Source organism: Cupressus sempervirens, chromosome 2, assembly GCF_028749045.1.
Source record: "Cupressus sempervirens isolate cs-2001-9-10 chromosome 2, ASM2874904v1, whole genome shotgun sequence".
Classification (NCBI taxonomy): Eukaryota; Viridiplantae; Streptophyta; class Pinopsida; order Cupressales; family Cupressaceae; genus Cupressus; species Cupressus sempervirens.
The window spans coordinates 606933437-606957617 of NC_143119.1; the positions used below are offsets into that span (position 1 = coordinate 606933437).

The 24181-nt window shown below is 37.3% G+C and overlaps 1 protein-coding gene across 1 annotated transcript in view; it reads right to left on the bottom strand.

Moving 5' to 3' along the window:
- Positions 1-24181, bottom strand: part of LOC149574850 (AICARFT/IMPCHase bienzyme family protein) — a 99798-nt gene that overhangs the window by 55477 nt on the left and 20140 nt on the right. The window contains exon 3 of the mRNA XM_089814691.1: positions 198-294. Within this exon, the coding sequence (XP_089670817.1) occupies positions 198-294 (97 nt within the window). The remainder of the gene's footprint in view (positions 1-197; positions 295-24181) is intronic.

Here is a 24181-nt window from a genome sequence, read left to right on the forward strand (position 1 = left end):
TCTTCTTTTTGTTGGGTCTGTCACCCTTTCATGGGTAAACACAGAATTTTGTCTCTTTTAGTAGTTTTAGTATTTACTGCAAATTGGGATGAATCCATATAATAATTCTCAATATTGTATAATAAAATGACAACCACAAAATGCAATAAGAATCTGGTTCCTAAAGCCACAATGCATCTTTCCTTGAGAAGACTTACCATCTCTGGAAAGTTAGTGACTTGTTCCACTTTCGTTACAGGTATTCCAGCAAGTTCAAGTGCAGATGCTGTGCCACCAGTCGAAACAATTGCATAGCTGTAGTGCAAAAGAAACAGAAAGAATTTATGAACATAAAAGCTGCAAGAAAGAACAATTAAAATTTTGAGAAGTACATAAATAAAACTCAGAGAAGAAATAGCTGTGCCGAGTGAAAATATATCAAATATGTGCACATGCTGTTAAGCTCTTCTTCAAGATCCATCACAATTCACAAGGCATTTGTATTAGGCATGGCAGCAGATAGTATTTTTTGTATATTTGAGTTCATATAACAACTTCAATATAGACTTTTTCATCTCCTTAAGTCAAATACTAATCATATCTTCTGAGGAAGTAAGGTACACTGTCATATTCCAAGAAAGAATGCTTTAACTCTTGTCCACATGATAACTATAAAAGGAAAGGACAATAATATATTTTCCAAGGTCTTTTATGGTGTTTCACTAACACTCATTTACACTAATGAAAGCCCATAATCATTCCTTGCAAATGGAGCTACTGATGCTAATTTGTTCAAGGTTTGGTACCTGAACAGAATCCTGGATTTTCCAGTAATAGAAAGAGAAAGTGTAATGTCCCCAATATGGAACCAAGGGATTACTAAGGATAAGAAATGATTAATTATATAAGAGGCCAAAAAGGTGAAAGCCATAGCGAATATTGTTTTAATTATTCATTCTGTGGCCACACCATAAGTTCCTACTGTTTAGTCATTGATGAGGCCACTTCAAGATATAAATGAATTTTCTTGGTAACTTATTCTTGGAGGGATTTCTAATGAATGGTAAACTTAATGCTTAAATCAAGTCACCTAATAGTCAGGATTTATGGAGGAGACAACTGCTTTTTGGAAGGATATTCTTTATAAAATGGTCTGAAGACAATTAGAAGGCATTCATTGTGCTAACTTTCAATTTGTTTTGTTTATTTCTCTGCAAGATGACAAATTGCCTGCTTTTTTCTCAAGACAAAACCCTTGAGGATTGAACTTGGATGCAACCCCAAATTTCCTAATCTGTTTGCATCTATTGTGGCCATAATCTCACAAGCTTCAAATGCAGACCATCTCAGTGGAAAGGTAGGGACAGAAACCTGTAGAAGTACACCAAAGATTCAAAGTGTCTGTTCTAACAGTTAGACATCTGTTTCCATATCAGAAGCCCAGTTCACTCATTAGACACAATAAACAGATAGTTTAACCCTAGGGAATATATGTGTCAAGGGTGAGTTCATTCTAGTTTCACATTTTCAGCTGCAAGCTCTAATAATCTTGAGCATAGATCCAAAAATCACCGCAATTCAGGCGATTCATGCAACTTTAAGAGTTGAGTCCGTTGGAGTTTGTAGCTGTGATAGAAACCTTTATCTCTGGGTGTTAATTCTGTTATAGTCACCATCAGCTGAAAAGGACATTTATGATAATTGCACTATTAAATATAATGACATGTGTCATCCATCATGCATTAAGGTGTGGAAATTCGTCGAGTTGTATTTGTAATAAAGAGTTATTGAAGAGACCTTCGGTTGGAATGTGAAGAGTCTCTCTTTATGTTATATATATCGCATCAAGCAAAAGACATTGTACACTTGAATTTTATGAAAAATAAAATGATATTTTGTTGTGTGGCTGGGTTCTTCCCTTCATTCTAGAAGGGTTTTCTGAGGGTATTTTGGGTGTTGATGTTTTCTGTTTCAATTATTTCTTACTGCTGTTTATCTCTATTTTGTGGGCTAAATCCAACATGGTATCAGAGCTTTGTCAGATAACAGCATTGAAGGGTTTCTGTCATTATCTTTTGATTGTTATATCTAATGTTACTGTATGCAGTATTACATGATCATCTTCTTTTGCAATTTGTCTAGGAAACCATCAATGGTGGAGACGACAGGCTGAAAATTCATTGTCTATGGAGAGAGTATAGATAAATAGCATCTCTGAAATCTCTTCAGGGAATCATCAGAGGAGGTTCTCTTCACCAGGTAAGAGCATTAGCATAAGTCCGAGCTGGAACAGGATCATGTAGAAATATTTGATTGTGGTCATATGAGGAGATGTAGTTTCCTGTTTTGTTGCTATTTTTAAATGATTTGGCATCAGCCGTTATTTGCGATAAATTCTTTATCTTCGTATAGTATATGCTATGTCTAAAGAAATTCATTTTCTTGTTATATATGTTCGTTGTTTGCGGTCTTCAATGCTGCAGGTATTTCTGTGTTATAGTTGTGACTATAATCTGCTATAGCATTGTATATCCGGCAGTCTTCCATGTCCGTTCTGGGAGATGCTTCATATTCATGTGTACCTCTATCTTTGCATATCGTGGCTTCAAAGGCATTCTTGCTTTATCATCATGGCCGTTTAAAAAGAGAGCATTCACCATATCTTTGATAAATTTGACAGCACAAAGTCATCGATATCTTGGCAGAAGGAATTCAGTAGTCTTGAGAAGCCAGAGCTGCGTGCGAATTCAGTTGTATTTGAGTAGCTTCCTGTACTTCTGTAGAAGTTTCTGGGAATTTACGTTTTGTGCCCAATCAAAATCATAGGGCATTTACTTATTATGCAGCATTTCTTCTCTTAACACTTATCTATTCATATTCACCATGTGATGTATAAAGTGCATTCACAAGATTTCTTTATTTCTTGTTGAACAAGAATTCAAAATACCTTTGCCTCACCAAAGGTTACTTTAGAGCTCTGGGAGTAATTGTTATCAGAATAAGCTTCTAAACAAGACTGTATCTGTCATACTTAAATTTATTCATCCTCACACAAAAGGTAAAGGAATGGCTTCGCTAGAGCATCAACAATAGCTCGCTTTTATTGTATTCTCGGCTTAGTTTTCTGGATTGTTCCGTCTTCTTCGCATCGTGAGCTTGCTATTCATGTACGTTGGTTTCAAAGGGCTTTGATTCATCCTTCTAGTTGTCATGGAGATTTCTTACCCCCTAATGGCTGAAATGTCAAACATCAGAGCTTTCAGATTTGTGAGAATCAAATTCAATTTGGATGCAAAGGCCACCGTTGGAAGTAGAGTTTCAGTCGAGGAGTCTTGCAATCAGTCATAAGGCTTAGATATGGGATTTTGCTGGTCTGAAGAGTCCTTCATCATGTCGGAGTATGAGGAGAGCCGTGAGTTGTGTTTATCTTGGTGAACAGTTTCTTTATTATCGAAAGGTTCAATATTATGCATCAGGCATCTTTGCCACCATGAATTTGTAACCAAGTTGTTGCTTCTTGAAAATCAGACTATATCCAAACAAGTTGAAATGGAAAAAAGTTGTCAGATGTTATTGGAAAAGTTGTGTGCATCGATTCTTTGAGACAAGTGGGCATACCATTTTGAAAAGAACAAGCAAATATTTTGGCAGGAAATCTCCAGATGTTATCTGTCAGCTCCAGATATAGAAACTGTGCCTGAACTGTTGAGCATCTGAATGTTTTGTCTCTTCAAACGGTCATCTCATGTCACCTTTCTTGATGGAGCTACTGCACATGAGGAGCATTAGTCTTGCCTTTCTCACAATGTAAGAAATCGTGTTAAGTCTGTCTTGTGTTCGAGCAAGACAATCACTTTTGCACATTTTGTAATACGATTGTGCTTAAGGAAAAAAGACAGTTGTTTTGTGAAGAGTGATTTTTAGATTGTGATTTTAATATTGTGATTTTCGTCAAGATTCCCTTCTTACATTATTGTGAAGTTGTGCAGAGGAGTATTGGAGGAGCCGTGTCTTACCCAGATTTGCTTTCAGGTTCATTGGCATACCTCATCTCAGCAGAAATTGCAGTGATGTGATAACTGCTAGTGAACGTTAACTGTCACTCTTGTCTGGCAGAATCAGATACTATTAAGGAGCCACATCAATTATCTTGTGAAGGGCATTTTGATTCTGCAATGGTGAATTGATCTTTGAAACCTTTGTCTGGATATTTGAAAATGGTTGGAGGTGTTGATGCATGACTCTGTGTGCTGAGATTCTTGTTGAGGAAGATTAACCTACATAAAGATATGTATTCTAGTTTTGTATAGTTCATGAATTTTATGTAACTAGAAAAAGTATGCCTTTGACATTGATATTTATGTTAGATTTATCTCTCTTGGTTGCAAAATGCAACAAGATAAAAATTATAGCTCCAAAGGGAGATGTTGAGCTTTAGAAGGAGATTTCAGCTTCAAAGGGAGTGCTTATGGAATCCCCATCATTCTCATATATGCTAGTAATGCTTGTGCTATTTGTAAAATTTGAGATTTAAATGGAACTAAGTCTTGTTTTTTATGCCTATTTCTATTCTTGTGTGAATGAGTAAGATTGTAAAAATCGGCTATGATAACTCTCTAGGAATGATCATGTGGAGAGAATCCATGATGACATCACGTGGAGAGAATCCATGATGGGAGTTGAATATCATATTGAGTGATTCCATGACAGTTCAAGTTGTTTACCGCACAGGTTAATTAAGAAATGCACACAGATAATAAACACAATCAGCAGAACTCTTTAGATTATTCGCATATGCCAGAACCTTACATTATGCTTCATAAGATGAATGATGATTTACAATGATCCCAGACGGGATATAAATACTATCCACCGAACCTTCCCAAAGGAGTCCGTCGACCACAAACATTATGTCCGCTACAAACTATTTACCCGTCGGCTACAAAATCTTTACTGACGATGTCGACTATAGAATACAAAAACACCAACGACAATCAAGTCGGCTAACACAGTTTCTACCAATTACATCAACCCGTCGGCTACACAATATTTACCAACGACATCATCCCCCCCAAAAGAAAGTCGTCTCCAGATGACAATTACAAAATATCTGAGATAAATTAACAAACAAAATACATTAACAGAGTGACTACAACAAAAAATCTGCTTCTGTCACATCACTTCCACATTCATCCCGTTACATCTGTAGCCTCTGCTAACACAATACTGTCTCTTCAAGCTGACCTTGATAGCCACCCATGCTGCTTTCTCTGCTTCCAACACTGGGTCCATTGAGCTAAGTGTCACTATACTGCCTTTTGGATGACCCACTCTTCCCGAGCTCTCTATGCATCCACCAAGACAGCCTCTCGGCCAACACCTACTCCCAGTGCCTCTGGTACACAGACACTCCATGTCTGCAACAGCTTCAAGTCTTCTTAACTGGTTACACTTCACGACTGATATCCGCAACGACTGGGGGTCCAGGGGGCAACGCCCCCGGCGGGGTTGAGGGGCAGCACCTTAGGTGCGCTCCCTCCAAATTAGCACTCTGAAACCCATAGAAAAATGCACGGAACACACCGTTTCTGTCATGTTTTGCCGATTCTACACTCTTTCTGGCAACCGTTGGTGCTTCCCCTTCCTTCTGACATCATCCGTTACTCATTCTGAACTACTTCAATCTGTCGTCATTTTTTTTTCTTTTTTTCTTTTCCTTTTATAAAACTTCTTTTCACCTTCTTTTTGCCGAACTCATTACACCTCGAAGCATAGAGTGTAACTCTGTGAGAGGTTCATCGAATAAGACACCCGCAAAAAGACTCTAACAAGAATGATCTGCAAGGACAATTGATGCCCGTGGAAGGAAGATGCCCATAGAAGGAAAGACGCCCGCGAAAAGGTGAAAAGAATTGCTGGAATGAAGAACTCCACAGAAAGATAAGGAAAAGAACGCCACGGACAACTCACAATCTCCACAAATCCGCTCACAAACATCTCATTCCTACTCAAACAACCTCCACAAACCTATTTCCTCCACAATCCGCCGCTTGGAACACAAAAACACTCATCAGCATCATCCAAACTCAAACCCCCACCCAAAGCCAAAGTTGCCGCCTACTAGAGTCACTCCAACACACAACATGCAAACGTTCCCTTCCATCGTGCTTCCCAAAAGAAGAACGCATGAACGATGCCAATGAAGTTATAAGTTGTCGTGCAGAACAGTCTGCGGAAGAATGCTTGCTTGACGCGGAACAAGGGCCGCGGAAAGACTGTATTACCCACGGAAAACCCTTGACGAAAACTCCGCGGAATGGAGTCAGCGGGCTACTGAATGTATGCACCCTAAAATGGTCGCCTAGACTATGGGCCCCATTATTTAATTTATCAATTATCAAATTTCTTGAATCAATAGTTTGCAATATTTTATTAAATCAATTCAAATCAATTTCCTTGATCAAATTCAATTTGTTTTATTTCTAAGGTTGATTATTTTATCCTAAGTCTTATTTAATTAAAAGAACTTGCTCTCTTTTAATTAAATAAAATAAGTCCACGTTTAATTAAAAGAAAACCTCTCTTTTAATTAAATAGTTCATCCACATTTAATTAATTAAGAGAAAAACCTCTATTTTAATTTAATTAAATATTTCCTATTTAATTAAAAGAACTTGCTCTCTTTTAATTTAAATAAAATAAGTCTCCATTTAATTAAAAGAAAACCTCTCTTTTAATTAAATAATTCATCTACATTTAATTAATTAAGAGAAAAACCCCTCTTTTAATTTAATTAAATATTTCCTATTTAATTAAAAGAGCTTGCTCCCTTTTAATTAAATAAAATATCCCACTTAAATCTCCTTTTGATGAAAAAGGAGTTAAAACAACTAAAAAATTAAATAAATCTTTTATCTACACTTAATATGGGACTTATCTTCATCCTCTCTCCACTTTCTTCTCAACCACTCCACTTTTCTCATTGGTGGATCTTTATTTCACATGGATCATTATTTCTCCACCCTTGATTAAATCTTTTTCCTCTCAATCTAGATCGTCCAATCTTCTTTATAAGGGAGAGCCCTCTCCTCATTTTTGAGACACCCATTATTATGCTATTGTTATGCTACAGGATTGGAAAGCAAATTTTGGAAAAGGAGTTTTGAATGCTAAAGCTTTTGTGGAGAACTTCTATCTTCTTGTCTCATTCTCTCTTGCACCCATGGATTTCATCATGGGCTTTTATTATTGCATTTGCATATTAGTTTAGAGTCATATTTGCTTTCATAGATTAGATCTTGCTTTGTTTTGCATTGTTATCATTTAGATTAGCTTGCATCTTCAATTTCATATATATTTGATGATCATGGAGACTAGCACTCTTGCTTTTCCTCATTGAATCTCTCATTTCATGGTGTACTTGCATGGGCATGAACTAGGTCAAACTGAGGGCCTCCATTGCAAACCCTTGCACTCCATGAATAGAGAGCTATGAGTCGCCATTCGAGACCTCACTTTTGAGAAATCTTGAATATAATGACCCATAGTAGTGTGCCCACATTTTAGGCATACACTAAATAAACTCCGCAGGAGCAACTCTGCGGGAGGATGAAAGGTAAAACACAATCCGCGGCCATATACACCACGGGAATACTGTTCCACACCCACGAGTCTTTTACACGCGAAAAAAAATCATTGTAAGAAAGCCCCGCGAACACAACACCGCGGGTCCACAGAAAAGTTGTCCGCGGGCTTCTTCTTTCTTTTTCTCTTTTTTTATTTTTTTTTGTTTTTTCTTTTTCTTTTTCTTTTTCTTTTTCTTTTTTTTTTTCTTTTTCTTTTTTTAAATTTTATTCTCTAATTTTTTCAAGGGGAAAACAGCACCTCAATTCTGCCTCCAGGCGTCGCCATTCTGCAATGACGAGGGAGTCAACTGGTCATTCTGCAACAGCAACGGAGTCTTCCTGGCACCATATATTTGCAATTTAGATCCATTGACTACCAAAGGCACCTCTTGCTCGTCCAATGTCTCCAATTTTATCGATCCATTGTCGCCAACCTTCCAGATCTGATATGGTCCAGCCCATCTGGCCTTAAACTTTTTCGGTTTGATTTCCTTCCAACCGTCGTACTTCAATACCGATTGCCCCGACTGAAACCTGTTGAGTTTGAGATGTTTGTTATGCCACGCCTTACGTCTATTCTCTGTCACCTCCGTTGCCCACTGTGCCTGCGGTCGTCGCGCATCTAAACTATTTCCTTGTTGTCGACACCCTTCAACCAATTTTATGGTGCAATGTATTATTTTCTTCTTGTGCGGTCCGTTCACCATGTACCGGATGGTGGGATCTTCCTTTTTTCTGGGTACAAACTATATGTTCTTCCCCTCAATTTCAGTCACAACTGCCTTTCCTTCTTCCGCTTCTCTGTATTCCTTTGAACATTCATTTTTCTTTGTTTTCTCACCTTTGTCAACCCTTAACATATTACAACTCGGAAACAGTTCGTAGTCTTCTATCTGCCAGTGAAAAAGGCCATTCACCGAGTCCAGGTCGTCATCATTTGATCCCCCTTCTAGTCTCAATATTCCTTCTTCATCCGATTCCATTCTCTGTTTTCCTTCATCATCACTTTGGCCTTCACCTTCTGAATCTAACGATGTTGCCTCCTCACCTACCATTTGTGTGTGCAAGAGGATTATGAATCTTTTGCCTCCGCACTCCATTGATAGGGTATTTCGTTTCCAATCATGTTTTACTTTTGCGTGCACCAACCAATTCCGTCCCAAAATAGCATCATATCCTTTTCTTTTCAATGGAATGACTACGAAATCCAATAAAAATGGTTGCATTCCAATAGTCACTGGTTGCGCTTTCAAGATTCCCAACGATTTGATTCCATGTTGGTCTGCCGTGAGCAACTGAAATGCAGGTGGCCACAACGTCGGCTTTCCCAACTTCTTCCAAGTATCCTCTTGTAAGACATTCACACCGGACCCTCCATCGACAATTGTGTCTGTCAAAACATTTCCCAAAATCCCCATCTCGACAACCACCAGATGCCTTCCCGTCGTGAGCACTAGAAGCATTGGATCTGTTGCCGTCGTTGGACTACTGTCCCTTCCTGTGTCCTCCGTTTGCTTTTGAAAATGGTGTATGATTCAGAATGGCCGGCCGTAACTAGGGCATTGTGAGAAGGTCTCTTATCTTGACCGGTATCTCCATTTGTAAGATCTGTCGTACAATGTTTTGTTCTGCGAAGTTCCTTGCCAAGGTGCCGGTGATGTCCTTCAACTGAGATGTCCCTGCCGACGATGCCTTTCCAATTTTCGCTTGCGCTTCGCCCAATTTTCTCTTTTCCTCTGCTGGCAATTTTGCTTGCCTCCGCGTAATTTCCAGAACCTCCTCTTCATCTGTGCCGACAATGATCAAGTTTACTCCAGACTTTGGGCACTTGGCATCTTCATGGTTGAGTCCGCACCATCTGCATAATAATTTCGGTGTGTTTGCCACTATACAATCCCGCGCAAAATGACCCCACAAATTACATGCTCGGCATTGAACGATCGACCGTACGTTTGCATCATACTGGGTTCGACTTCTGCTCGTATTGTTATTGTTATTGTTTGCATTGTTATTGTTGTTCTATCCACGTCTATTATTCCTGTATCCGCTGGATGTGGCACCTGCACTATTGGTGTTCCCGTTACTGCCCGATGGGGAAGCCTCCTGTGTAAGAAGCACCTGCAGAGATCCTCTTGTCTTCATGTTAAAGGGGCACTCCTTTATCGAATGGCCCATGATTTGACAAATGTCGCAAAATTGATTCTTTGGACAGGATTCTTTAGTATGACCGTCAGTCTTGCACTCCGTGCACCATAGCTCACTGCTTTTTGGCTCCTTCTGCATGTTTTTAAACTCCATCATGCGGATCATGTCTTTCTGTAGGGCGCAGACCTTCTTGCTACTACCTTCATCGTCACTGCTATCTTCGTCGGAAGGCTCGTCGTCATCAGAATCAGACGAACTAGTCTTCTTCTTTTTTGTCTTGTGCTCACGAGATTTAATGCTCTGTTATAGGCTTCCGTGTATGACGACGGTGGCACAATTTTCATTTTCTTCCGCAGGTTTGGGCGTAAACCTTCCACGAACCACCTTTTCTGAAGTCCGTCTACCGACTTATTTTCCATTTTGTTTATCAAGTCTTTCAATTTCCTGACGTAAACACGGACAATTTCGTTCTTTCCTTGCTTGGTATTAAAGATTTCTGTTACAATTTCATTATCGTCTTGCAACAGTTGAAATCCTGCAAGAAACTTCTTTTTAATGTTATTCCAACTCTCTAGCTTCTATGGATCTGTACTAGTAAACCAGTCGATTGCTACTCCCCGTAGGGTGGCCGGAAATTGCCTCATCCAATCGTCTTCATCAGTTATGCCATTTTCCCTCTAGATCGTTTCACATGTTTTGCAGTGTTGAATGGGATCAGCCGTACCATTGCCATCAAACTTCGGCAGTTTCTCTTTTGGTCCCACCATCACGATTGGTTTTTGTAAACAAGCGTTGCTCAATCCTACAACAACACCGACGATCTGCACTCCCACACCGGCAGACTCAACAGCTGCGAACTTTGGTGAAGAAGGTTGTTCTGAAGTTGTCCCCTGCGGAAGTATATCCCGAACAAAGAGTTCACTCCGCGCTCTTGCTCCGTCAACACTCCAAGCCGTGCGAGTCGATGCTCTTCCATCTGGATTCTCTTCCCTCGGCGAACACAAATTCAAAAACTCCTCCCGTACTTCTTCCACCAATTCCACCCACTGCCAAGTTTCCTCCAACAAGTCTTCCGTGCTCCAGTTTCCGTCAGCAATCTTCTGGAATCTCCTTCGGCGTTCAGCTTGCTGTGCCAGAATTAAATTTTCTTGTGCAGTACGGATTCCATCTTTTCCCTTGACATAATTTCGATCCTTGTTAAGCTGATTTGGCATTAATCTTCATTCCTCCCACCTTCCAGGTTCATAGGGCAACAGCGCCAAATGTTTACCGCATAGGTTAATTAAGAAATGCACACAGATAATAAACACAAACAGCAGAACTCCTTAGATTATTTGCATATGCCAAAACCTTACATTATGCTTCATAAGATGAATGATGATTTACAATGATCCCAGGCAGGATATAAATACTATCCACCGAACCTTCCCGAAGGAGTCCGTCGGCCACAAACATTATGTCCGCTACAACTATTTACCCGTCGGCTACAAAATCTTTACCAACGACGTCGGCTACAGAATACAAAAACACCGACGACAATCAAGTCGACTAACACAGTTTCTACCGACAACATCAACCCGTCGGCTACACAATATTTATCGACGACACAGGTTAAGAGAGTCTATGGTTAAAGGCTTAGGTGTGATTCTTACAAGTCTATCATGTTGAGTGATTCCATGATTACTAACAATGAGTATATTGTTCTCTTAGTGTCATTTTGAGAGATTCCATGACAACATCATGATAAAAATTGTTTCTGCTTCTTGCAAGGTTTTCATGTTGAAAATTGTTTCTGCTTCTTGCAAGGTTTTCATGTTGAGTGATTCCATGAAATTTTATAGGATCTATAGATTTTATCATTGGCATTTTGGCTGTAGCCTTGAATAATTGTTCACCTAAAGATTTCTCTCTCACTAAGAGGGAGTGTTGGAGTTTGTAGCTGCGACAAAAATCTTTATCTTTGAGTATTAATTCCATTATAGTCACCTTCAACTGAAAAGGACATTTGTGATAATTGTAATGTTAAATATAATGACATGTGTCATTCATCATCTGTTTAAGGCATGGAAATTTGTAGAGTTGTATTTGTAATAAAGAGTTATTGAACAGACCTTCGGTTGGAATGTGAAGAGTCTCTCTTTATGTTTTGTATATCGCATCAAGTGAAAGACATTATACACTTGAATTTTACGATCAATAAAACGATATTTTGTTGTGTGGCTAGGTTTTTACCTTCATTCTAGAGGGCATTTCTGGTGTTGATGTTTTCTGTTTCAATAATTCCTTATTGTTGTTTACCTCTATTTTGCAGACCATCTCAGTGGAAAGGAAGGAACAACCTGTAGAAGTACGCCAAAGATTCAAAGTGTCTGTTCTAACAACTAGACATTAGCCCAGTTTGCTCATTCAACAGAAGAAACAAATAGTTTAGTTGTTGGAAATTTATGTGTCAAGGGTGAGTTCATTCTAGTTTCAGATTTTCAGCTGCAAGCTTAATAATCTTGACCAAGATCCAAAAATCGCCACGATTCATGCAATTTTACGAGTTGAGTCAAGCCTCCTGAGTTTTGATGACTCGATAAACCGGATCGGCGATTAATCCCTAGAAATCACCGAATTAGACGATTCACCAAAAATCACCAAGGAAAAATCAGCCAGCAAAATCTATTTTAAATTTCACTTCATTAAATTTGGTTATTGAGGATTTCTTGTCCAGCTCATTTACAGTTTTTTCTGCATACATTATTTCTATTTAGATTCTTAATTAAAGATACCAATTTGAACTTCATTCCTTGCAATTCTATGATCACATTAATTCTAAATTTAATGACATCTTCATATTGTTCTTACTAATAATATTCTTTGCTTAAATGCAGCTGCCTCTTGAGTATATCACTTATTTTCCAAACACAGATAGATAACAAGCACATCTGAGATTTTGGTTCCATGATGGTTCTGAGTTTATCCATGCTAATTGTTCATTTGGTCCTATTCAACAACATTATTTTCTAGCGAACTTCCAAGTCAATGAAAAAAGATTACAATTGCATGTCAGGAACATGAATCTATGGCAGACTTATGTAAAAGATGAATCAATACATACATGTTTCTTTTTAGTGTTGGGTTTACTGATGCTGTTTGCTTTGAAAAATATGTTTTAGCAAAGCAGCAAAGAAACAATTGGTTTTTGAAATCATAATCTCCAATGAGCTTAAGAAATAATAAAATATCATGGAACATGTGCATATACATTTGTATAACATGTTTAGCTAGTTATAGAGTAACATCCAACACTAGTGCATTCACTATAAGATGATTGATGGATTTATCATTTATGTTATTCACGAGTCGAGTCGGCCTTGCCGATTCCGATCTGATTCTGAGTTTTGGTTCTTTGATCTTGACATACCTCAAACTTTGCCTAAGGTAAGCTACTTCCAGTATTTTTTTCCTTCATTCAAAGTTGCACATGTTGAGAAACAGTTTTCTTCTAATTTCATTTCAAATACCGTAGTTGCTACTGTTTGTATTAAAAGAGCATGTTCATAAATCGAGTTTGTAATCAAATCAAATTCAAAAAGACAATTTTCCAAGAAATTGTGGGTAGAATATTTCAGTGGTATCAGAGCTACAAACACTAGCCTGTGGGGGTTGCAATTACAGGTTTGTTTTTTGTGTGCATGCCACAGAGTTTCAATTGCATGTCAGAATTAAAGTTGCCTTTTTGTGTCCAACCCAATGCATGTCGTTATAAAATGTTTTTTGTGTATCCCAGAGGGTTTGAACCCCACAGATATAACACAAGAAGTAGGTCGGGGCAAAAAGAAAACTCTGAAATTAACCCAACTGAAATTGGGGTGGGAAAAGGAAGAGATGGCAACCTACAAAAAGAACTAGATAATCAACTTAATGATTTCTTGGCGTTTTTTACCCAATAGCAGGAGCTACAGAGGCTACAGCAGGGACAAGGGCAGCAGGAGCTACAGATGCAACAGCAGCAGCAACTGTTGCAAGAATTCTAGGATCATATGATCACAGCAATGAGACAATTGACAGTTGGGCATTCGAGGTTAGGAAGGTCCAGTAATTGACACAAGTGAAGTTAGGCATGTGAACCAAGACAGCAGCCTCTAACATTGTGAGGGCAACAAATACAAGGTGTGATCGACCATTGCGCCCCACTTTCTTACCTCATCCAATTGAAAGAGAACCAATTCCTGAAGTTAATGTAGAAGAGAGGCACATCACGGATGATATTATGATGGCTCGAGATGAATACATGCAACTTCCAACTGATGTAAGGCAGCTAACGAAATTAAATCAGTTCATGAACAATCGTAACAACAAGGCTAGAAATCATTTGGAAAGGCAAGATAGGAGGCCAAGAGGGGAAGTTAGGCATGGCACTCAGCCTTCAGAATATAAGGATACCTTGAACAAAATTTCTATACCATCCTTTGCTGGGACCAGAAAGATATCAGCTAGATAATGGGTTCATAAGTTGGACACTTTTTTGGCACTCAAGTCCACGGAAGAAGAAAAGGCGATTCGGTTTGCTACCATGCACTTAGAGGGAGTAGCATACGATTGGTGGCATCATGGACTTTTCACCCAAGATTGTGCCATGGTTCATTCTTATAACGAGTTTGTCAAAAGGCTGGTCACTTGCTTTGACCAAAAAGACATAGAGGTCTATTATCACAGGGAACTAGCACAACTTAAGCAAGTAGGACATCTAGAGTCTTACATCAACACATTCCACATATGTTCCGTAATGGTCCCTGATATGCCTCAGAATAGAGTTATAATGCTCTTTGTTGGAGGTTTAAGTGAGTTTGGTTAAGGCTCATAGGCCTAGTTCATTAGATGATGCTATTGGGTTAGCCGTGGTCTTAAAAATCACACCTTCTTCTCAGCCACACAAGAAGAACTTCAAAAATCATATATTAAATGATCAATCAGATGTTAAGACTCCTTATCAGCCCAAGGTCGTGTCTCCTAAATTAGAAAAAGAATCAAGAAATTACTGAAGTGAATATTGATGTGGACAGCAATGGGGACAGAGAGCATGATGACATGATGCAAGGTACCCTTGCATCCTAAGTTACCAGATTCTGCACCCCCCACCCTAGATGCAGAAGCGAATGCATACAGAGGCAAAGCCGTAGCCAGATGCTCACTGGAAGCGCCCAGTAAGTGCATCCAAAGGCTGTGGATGCATTCCAGCGCATCCACAAGGCATCTACAGTCCTGGGATGTGCTTCCTCAGTGTCTCCCGCATGCATCCGAGCATGCAAAACATCAATATTGACATTAAAATGAAAAACACCCAACTTAAAATCACTTAAAACATGTGTTTTTTAACAGTTTTTTAGCATTTTTCGCTTTAAACCCTAAACAGCCTTAATAAAGACTATTCACTGTTTTTTCATCTCATATTGTTTGCAGCTAGGCTCTCTTCTCATTTGGTCTCCATTTTGGTATTTTGAAGACAAGGTGAGTATTTCGAAGAAGATAGCTTCCATAAAGGAGATCTATGTGTCTAAATTAAGCATTTCATCCCATTCGAGTCTTTTAATGAATTTATTTGCGAAATTGATGAGTTTTTCCAAGTTCGAGAAGAAAGTTTTAAGTTTTTTTCTTTTTTTTAAAGAAACAAAGAAAAAAGTTTAGCTAGCTATAATATTTTTGTATCTTTTTCTTGCTAATTGTTTCCTAATTTAAATTTATTTAATTTCTTATAATAGCGAGAAATTAGATTGTGTTGAGTAATAATGGCCGCCAACAATACTCAAACTTAAATGGGAGAGCAAGGAGACGATATATTCAAAAATGATGTAGGATCTCCTTTATGGAGACATACCACAAGAATATCACAAGTTTCAAAAGTTGGATCATGTATTTGAAAGTGTAATGTTGTGATAGTAAAAATACCTTTCAATAGCTCATTTTTCAAGTCGAACTTCATTTTATGGGCCCTTCTGGCAAAAGGAATGGGAATGTGCAAAAACAAAGATGGGAAGGGGATGTCTAGTGCTCAAATAGCAAGATATATAAAAGAACAAGAAGAGGTTGACAAATTGGTTAGAAGAGCAAAACAAACTTCTTATCAACATCCATCCAGAAAGGAAAAAATGCAATTACCCACTAAAACAGTTGTATCCTCCAAACATCCATTATTGCAAGCACTTGTACCAGAAGTAGAAGAGGAAGAAACAGAAATTATCACCCCCAAAAGAGTTCCATTGGACACGGCATTTAAAATGGAGGTAAGAGAGCTTGTTGATCAAGCTGTTGCTTGTTCCCTCTATGCCAAAGGTTTTCCTTTCAACTTGGTGAGATCCCAATATTGGAAGGAGATGGTGGCAGCCATCAACAAATTACCTAAGTTACCTTGGGTTGACCCTAGACCCTGTCGGACCAGCTTGGTAATGAACTAGTACCTGGTCTTGGTCCAGTTCACATGTTAGTCAGGGCAGGGCTTGAAATCTAGGGACCCAGTTCGAATTGGCTGGCTAGAATAGAACCTGAGCGAACCATGCCCGAACAGATCAAACGCAAGAGAACTAGAAACGAATTTCGATGTACTAGGCCATGTGGACGTTAATAAAGTGGCATTTTTTGGCAAATTTTATAAAGTTTTGACATCCTTACCTCAAGAAGGTGGAAATGAAAGGCTTATGTTGGCTTCTAATTCTCATTTGCGGTGTGCATGTAGGTTATATTGTCTTAAGCAAGAGCAAATAGGTGGATAAGCAAGCGTTTGGTCATACAAGGAGTTGGAAGCTTGGTGCGTGAGTCTTCTTAAAGTGTTTGTGCCTCATTCATACACCTTTGCAAGCTTACAATGAATGGAAGAGGTAAGTCCTTGTTCCATTTGCTTTTTGTTTTTGTTTAAGCTTTTTTATTTTTTTCATTTATCTTTCATTGTCCATAAGATCTAGCCATTGTTTTCCAAAAAAATTCATTCTCTTGCTTTTAAGTTTTACATTGAATATGTATATAGTTTCTTGTCATAGGAAAATGAACTACAATTGCACTTACCTCTTCCTCAGTAGGCAATACCAAACACCGTAGAACCCCAATCTGATTTTCCTTAGTGGAAGCATGTGAATATTCAATATTGTAAAAGCCCTTCTAGGAGGTGGTGCATTCTATTGGAAATGTCAGGGTTGTGATGTAGAAAGGAATAGTTCATATTTTTGTATGGTAGGCCATTTGTGTGGACACCCTAGGAAAAGGAGTCAAGAAATGTCTTGGAAAAAAAAGGCACCTGTACATAATTCAATAGTATTAAAATATATTCCAGAGCATGAGGAAGAATAAGAGAGAGAACGTAGGCAAAATAACACTGATAGCACTAGCAATAAAAGTTTAAAAAAAAGAAAAGGGAATGAAACCCCCAACAAATGTTGTGATAAAAGATCACCCCTTCTTTACTACCTTAGTTGCCATTGATTCCAAAAATGAAGCACACCTTACACACAAAAGAAAGGGACCACTAGAAATTCCATTTCAAAATCAAAGTAGGGAAATTGCGGCCATTGATGTGGCAAGATGTTGTATGCAAAGGGTTGTCTTTTAATGTTGTTCACTCTCCATATTAGAAGATGTTGAGAAGTGCTAATGAAGCTCCTACAAGATATCAAGACACCAGTTTTGAGAGTATGAACCACCTTGTTGGATCAAGAGGTCAAGTTGATTGAGGAGCAATTAAAGCCCATAAAGGATTCATTTGAGATAGGGGTAACAATTGTTTCAAATGGGTGGAAAGATGCTAGAAATCGTCCATTGATCAATGTTACATCCCAATTTTTGCCCTAAAATTTTGTAATTGTTTATAGTCGTTGAACCAAATTCATTTTTCATGTTCATGTGAAATTGAGATAGTGCATTATAGCCGTTGTTATATCATGTGAGTTATAGTCGTTATTTATTTCTTCATGTTCATGTGAAATTGAATCAGTTAATTATAGTCGTTGCATCGATTTGATTATCAAATGAAACTAGTCAATTAAATTTAGCCATTGTGTTCATGTGAAATGGAATTAGTTAATTTTAGCCGTTATACAATGAAATTTCCTAATAATCACTTGATGATTTTGTCTAACAAATTATGAATCTTGAATTGATGTTTTGGCAAGAATGTTGTTTAAAAATGTTTACAGGATGAAGACCGGAGAGAGGGGAAGCATTACGAAACGAGGTCATCGGAATGGGATGGTCATAAGATTCATTCATCAGGAATGACGGGTTTGACCTAAAAATCGCCCTAACAAGGTTACTAGAACTTGACAATAAATTTCTTAGTGGAACCGCATGAGCTAAAATTAAAAACAATATATAAATTTAAAATAAACAAAAATCTTACCTTTATTAAATTTATCAAATAAAAATATCATTTAATATTATTTTACTATCTCGATTAAGATCATGGATAAATAAATACAAAGTGGCACCATTACATTAGAATCATAAATCTAATAATGTCACCTTGTAAATACTTACCTATAAACTTAACCATGATAATAGGATAGTATAAAATAATATTAATAAATAAACTCTTCATCTTTTCTTTCCCTTTTCATTTTATTTTCCCTCTTTCTTTTATGTTTCTTTTCAAACCAATTGAATTAAAGAATTCGAATATGAATCAAGTAACGGCAGGAAGCCGTAAGGTTGACTCCAAATTTATACATATGATAGCCTTGTCGTGTATCGGCACCACACCCTGATATTCGGCTTTCTTTTTCTTTGCAAACCTTCGTTGAGTTTTCCTTGCTCTGTTCGGTGCCAACAACACCCAGATTTTATTATCGTTTTTGCATTACAAAACTCTGTTGCACTCTTGTGGAAATCTGAGAAGGAAGCATTGAGACCAATCAAAGCAAATACAATTGCAGAACGATTGTGTCACGTAAGATGGTGTCTTACAATTTCTTTCCTTTTTCCTTTACCTTGCACAGCTAAGTCAATTTTTAATTAAATCCTTTCCATGCTATGTGCTGAGTCGGCTTTTAATTAAATCTTTTCCATGCTATGTGTTGAGTCGGCTTTTATTTAAATCTTTTCCATGCTATGTGCTAAGTCGCCTTTTAATTAAATCTTTTCCATGCTATGTTAAAATATGCTGTCCTCAATAGAATATCTGCAACCTTCTTTTAAAAGTCTGAATTTACACTCACGTGAATTGAAACGAGCAAGTACCTTAGTTAAGTTTAGTCATTTTGTCCAAAACAATTCCTTTCAGTCGAATGTCTTGAAAGAGCAAAATACAATGAAGTATACCAATCATTATGAGTAATGCCTGAAGATTCTTCATTTAAAAACTATACTTTTAATCTCTGAAAAAATGTGATTCAATATATGATAAACAGTAATGAGAGCACCAAGGATATCACCCAGCTAATGCCAAAATGAGGTGATGAACGTGCAAGATATACAAATAAAGACAAATATTCAGGCACCAAAGAATCACCAGCCTAATGGCCTAATTATGGTGAGGAGGTGTAGATGAACCTATAAAAGAAATACATGAATGAAATCAGTAACCATTATTATATAAATTAAATCTAATGAAATTAGCTCATGCAAATTCCACTTTTGAAATTAGTTGTCAAGCTGAGTGGTGGAGATCAGGGTATAAACCCACATTTCGAAATCCTTGGCCAGGGTGGTAAAAAGCAAACTTGCCACAACAAATTGATCGTGTTGTTGTCCTGATGCTTCAATTATTCTTCCGAATAGTTGTTGGGACCTCAACCCACCTGATTACTCCGATGGCTAGATCAATGAACATCCCATGCCCGACATCAGGGTAGGGAGGCCGTTCTATTAACTTAGAACCTATGGGGATAAGTAAAAAGGTCTACGGTTGGGAGGTTAAGCATATGATAATGCTTCTCCTCTCACCAAACTCAAAGCTTAGACAACCAATTAGAAAGTCTCTCAATTAGAAACAGTATGTTCTATTTAACCTGTAAGCTTAGTATTTTTCTTTTACAGTTGTAAATTACATTTATTGAAAAGTTAGATATTATTTTCAGAATTACTTAGTTGATCATGAGTATATTAAACTGCATTTTCATTTCAGTAATCTATAAATAGTTTAGATTTATTTTCAGCTGAATATATCAATTAATAGGTAATGAAAAACTTGTACGAATAGAAAAGCAATGTAGACTTAAATTCAGTTTTAAATTGATTTAGAATTCTAAGTCATGTGAATATGATTTATAAATCAGTTAGTTTAATGATGAAATTAGTTAGTAGAAAACCAGTTGTTACAATCAATGTCTTTGCAATGTCCCCTAAAGGGGCAATGTTTTCAAAAACAGTGGATTGTGAGGGGCAAGTAAAAAGATGAGTCATTTATTGCTAATATTCTCATCTCTGTCATTGAACAAGTGGGTGCTAGAAGCATTGTCCAAGTCATAACAACCAATGCAGAGAATTCTAGAATTGCTGGTCCATTGGTTGAAGATAGACATAAGCATTTTTTTGGACACTGCGTGTGGTCCATTCTCACAATCTTATGCTACAAAATATTGGGAACAATATTGAGCAGATTAAGGAGGTAATGCAGAGGTAGAGAACATCCAGATGTTCATCACAAACCACCAAATGACTCAAGCAATATTCAAAATGTCCTCATGTTTAAAGTTATTGAAGGTAAGTGCACCTGAACTTTAGTTAGTAATTTAATTTTTTTTTACATAGTATCATACAATTTCTAAGTTTTTGATTGTGTAATGTGTATTCGTTTTTAAATTATGTATCTAATAGTTGTTTTTTTTTTTTTTGCTCTGTTTTGTGTAAGAGGTTGTTGAGACACATTTTGCTTCAAATTTAATCATCTTGAGACATGCAAATGTAAGAGGCACTTTCCAATATGGTAATTAGCAACAATTGAGCTATATAGAAGCAAAGGAACAGTGTGACGCAGTACAAGTGTGGAGAATCCCCAAAGGAAATGTCCTAGCCCCCAATAAATAACTACACAATGGAATATAAACAATAACACAGAGATTTAGATCCAAAAATAACACTAGTTCTCATAATAGAACCATAAGATTTACATCCAACATGCCCAATTGTAATGCCCTCCGGCTTACAGAAAGATACATCAGCAATTACAATAACAGTTCTGCAAGATCCAACTCCTAGCTGGTCCAAATCCACAATCTGGCAAAGAACTCCAAGAAGAATCTAAACTTGTGCTCGCAAGCCACCAAGCAACCTTCTTGTTTACCAAGCCACACTTAGCTACTAGCTCTGATCAACTTCACTCCTCTTAGCTACTCCATCTTCTCTATGCTGGATGATAATGATTCAAGACTCCACAAGACTCTCTATTTATACCCAACTAAGCCACAGGTCGGCCTAGCAACTTACAAATTAAATAAACCCTTACATTAAATACATATTTGAGCCATAAGTCGGCCTACAGCAAATATTAAATACAAAATACCTTAGTAAGCTTACAACACCCATTATATGCACCAAGGATTAAGATCCAGGGCCCAAATAAGTCCACACACATCTCTAGATCTATCCACGTCACAATCACACACTACGTGCATTAAATGCACCAAATCGGCCAATCCAATCTGCAAAAACACCATTCAGAAAACTACATTGTCGAGCATCAACAAAACCTCCAGTCAAGCACTGTCAAGCTCCTTCAGGTGTCGAGTACCTTCGATGACCGAGTTCCTTCGAGGGCCGAGCACGCCAAGTATAGCCAAGAAACAGTTTACGTTGAGCTCCTTCAGTGACTAAGCCCCTCAACCAACACTACAACCAAGAACTACTGAGTCCTCCAACTCCAAGGTCAAAACAACTCCAACATGCAAGATGGCCAACTTCCCCAAGATGCTCCTACATCACAGTGAGAAGGCAGCCAAGATAAAGCTTAGGATATTGGATGACTTATTGTGGGAGCGTACGGAATATCTCATTAAGTTCACCAAGCCCATTATGAGCATGCTTAGGTACACTAACATCGATAGGCCTTGCCTTGGAGAGATTTGTGATGGCAAAGACTCGATGCTTGAGAAGATCAAGCAAACTATAAATGAAAAAGAGTAAGATCCTCAAGAGACTTTCTTCAAACAATTACAAGCAATTATTGGAGAACAATGGAACAAAATAACTACTCCTCTATATTTGCTTGCCTATGCATTGATACCCAAATACTATAGCACCCAATATACTAATCTACCAGGAAGGCTACCACCCTATAGAGATTTAGAAGTGTTTGATGGAACAAGGTAGCATTTGAAAGACTCTTTCATGATAAAGATATGACAGATTTCATAACGGATGAGTTCATAGAGTTTGTGAATGCAAAAGGTCTAAGTAATGATGCTCTTCATCATCAATTTAGGAAGGATGCTCATAGTTGGCGGTACCTCCATGGCCAAAGATTCCAAATGTTACAACCCCTTTTAATCAAAGTTATATCCACACATAAGTTTTATTTTTTTTTTAAGTACTGTTAGTTTACTTTGTCTTTATAAATTACTAGTAATGTTTTTTTTTTTTTTAAATCAAGATTAATATTTTTATTTTTATTGTTCACTTTGTCATGTCTTCATAGGTTGTTACTTCAATTGCATCAAAAAGAAACTGGAGCACATATTCTTCTATCCACTCAGTAAAGCACAACAAGTTGCAATCAAAAAGAGCAGAGAACTTGGTCTTTATGCATTACAACTTGTGTCTCATCTCACACAAGAGTAAAGCGTACAAAAAAAAGGGAGAAGAAGAGGTGTAATATAAATGCAGAGCTTACGGACTTGAATGTTTCCACTTCTCGGCTTGCAATTGAAGATTTTAAAGATTTTGACGCCAATACTATTATTGTTGCTGCTCATCTCATTGGCCCTAGCTCTATTGCTGAGTCAACTAATGTCAAAGAAGAAGAAGATGAATATTAATAAATTTTTAATCCATTAGCTGCACTTGAAACGCTGATACTTGTTGTTATGATTAAATTTTAATGTTTCGAATCTTTAATGTTGGACTTGAAATATATGATGGCATGATCACGATTCATGATGCTATGATTACAAGTTTTAATGTTTGTGGTGTTTTTGTTGTTTAAATCATATGATTTTATGATACTATGTGACATTTCAATTTTAACTCATGCTTCAAGGCTTCATAAATATGTATATATATAGTTTTTACATGGTTTTGTATGAACAAACCCAAACCACTTTCCAAAATTTTGTTCTACTGGCAAACTAGTTCTTCAAACCCGAACTTAGAACCGAACTCAAACAAGTAACTTAGCAAATTACCGCCTAATTACATAGGTCCAAGGTATGAAAAGGTGTATACTACCCTATTACAAAAAGAAGGGACTTTTGTAGAGAGATCTCGTCAAATAATTAGAAATTCTTAAGAAACTTAAGGAGTTTCTATTGTTTTTTATGGATGGAAAGATACAAGAAACCATTTATTGATTAATGTGATTGCAATGTTCCTCAAAGGAGTAATGTTTTTTTAGGGCATTGATTATGAAGGAGAAGTGACAGATGTGTAGTTCATTTTGAGAATTCTCATTTGAGACCATAAAGATGGTGGGTAGTGAGAATGTGGTCTAGGTGATTATAAACAATGCAAAAAATTATAGGGCTGCAAGTGCTTTGGTTGAGGGTCAGTATGACCATATTTTTTGGACACCATGCACCATGCACTCCCTCAACTTGATTATGGAAAAAAATGGCGCTCAAATAGATTAGGTACAACAAACATACCAAGAGGGGGAGGAGATACGACTGTTTGTAACAAACCATCAAATGTCACAATCGATATTCAAATCATTCTCCAAATTGGAGTTGTTGAAGGTAAATTGTAATTACTAAGTTTTATTTATTTATTTAATTTTAATAAAGTTGATGCCATGTTCGATTATCAAATTGTATACAACTTTGCTTAATATTTACTGACTTACTGTTATTAACTTGCTTAGGATGTTGAGACTCGATTTGAGAAGAGGGGGAGGAGATACGACTGTTTGTAACAAACCATCAAATGTCACAATCGATATTCAGATCATTCTCCAAATTGGAGTTGTTGAAGGTAAATTGTAATTACTAAGTTTTATTTATTTATTTAATTTTAATAAAGTTGATGCCATGTTCGATTATCAAATTGTATACAACTTTGCCTAATATTTATTGACTTATTGTTGTTAACTTGCTTAGGATGTTGAGACTCGATTTGCATCTCATACTAGTGTTATCTGACAACTTGTCAAGGTGCAAAGACATTGAGCCAAATGGTTATTCCAACCAATGGGGTGATGGGGACACAACCCAAGAACAAAATGGACACAACAGAAGAAGGGAAATTGTATTAACTGAAAAATAAGCTAGTACATTCAATACAGAGAAAATAAACTTCAAAACATGCCCTAAGGG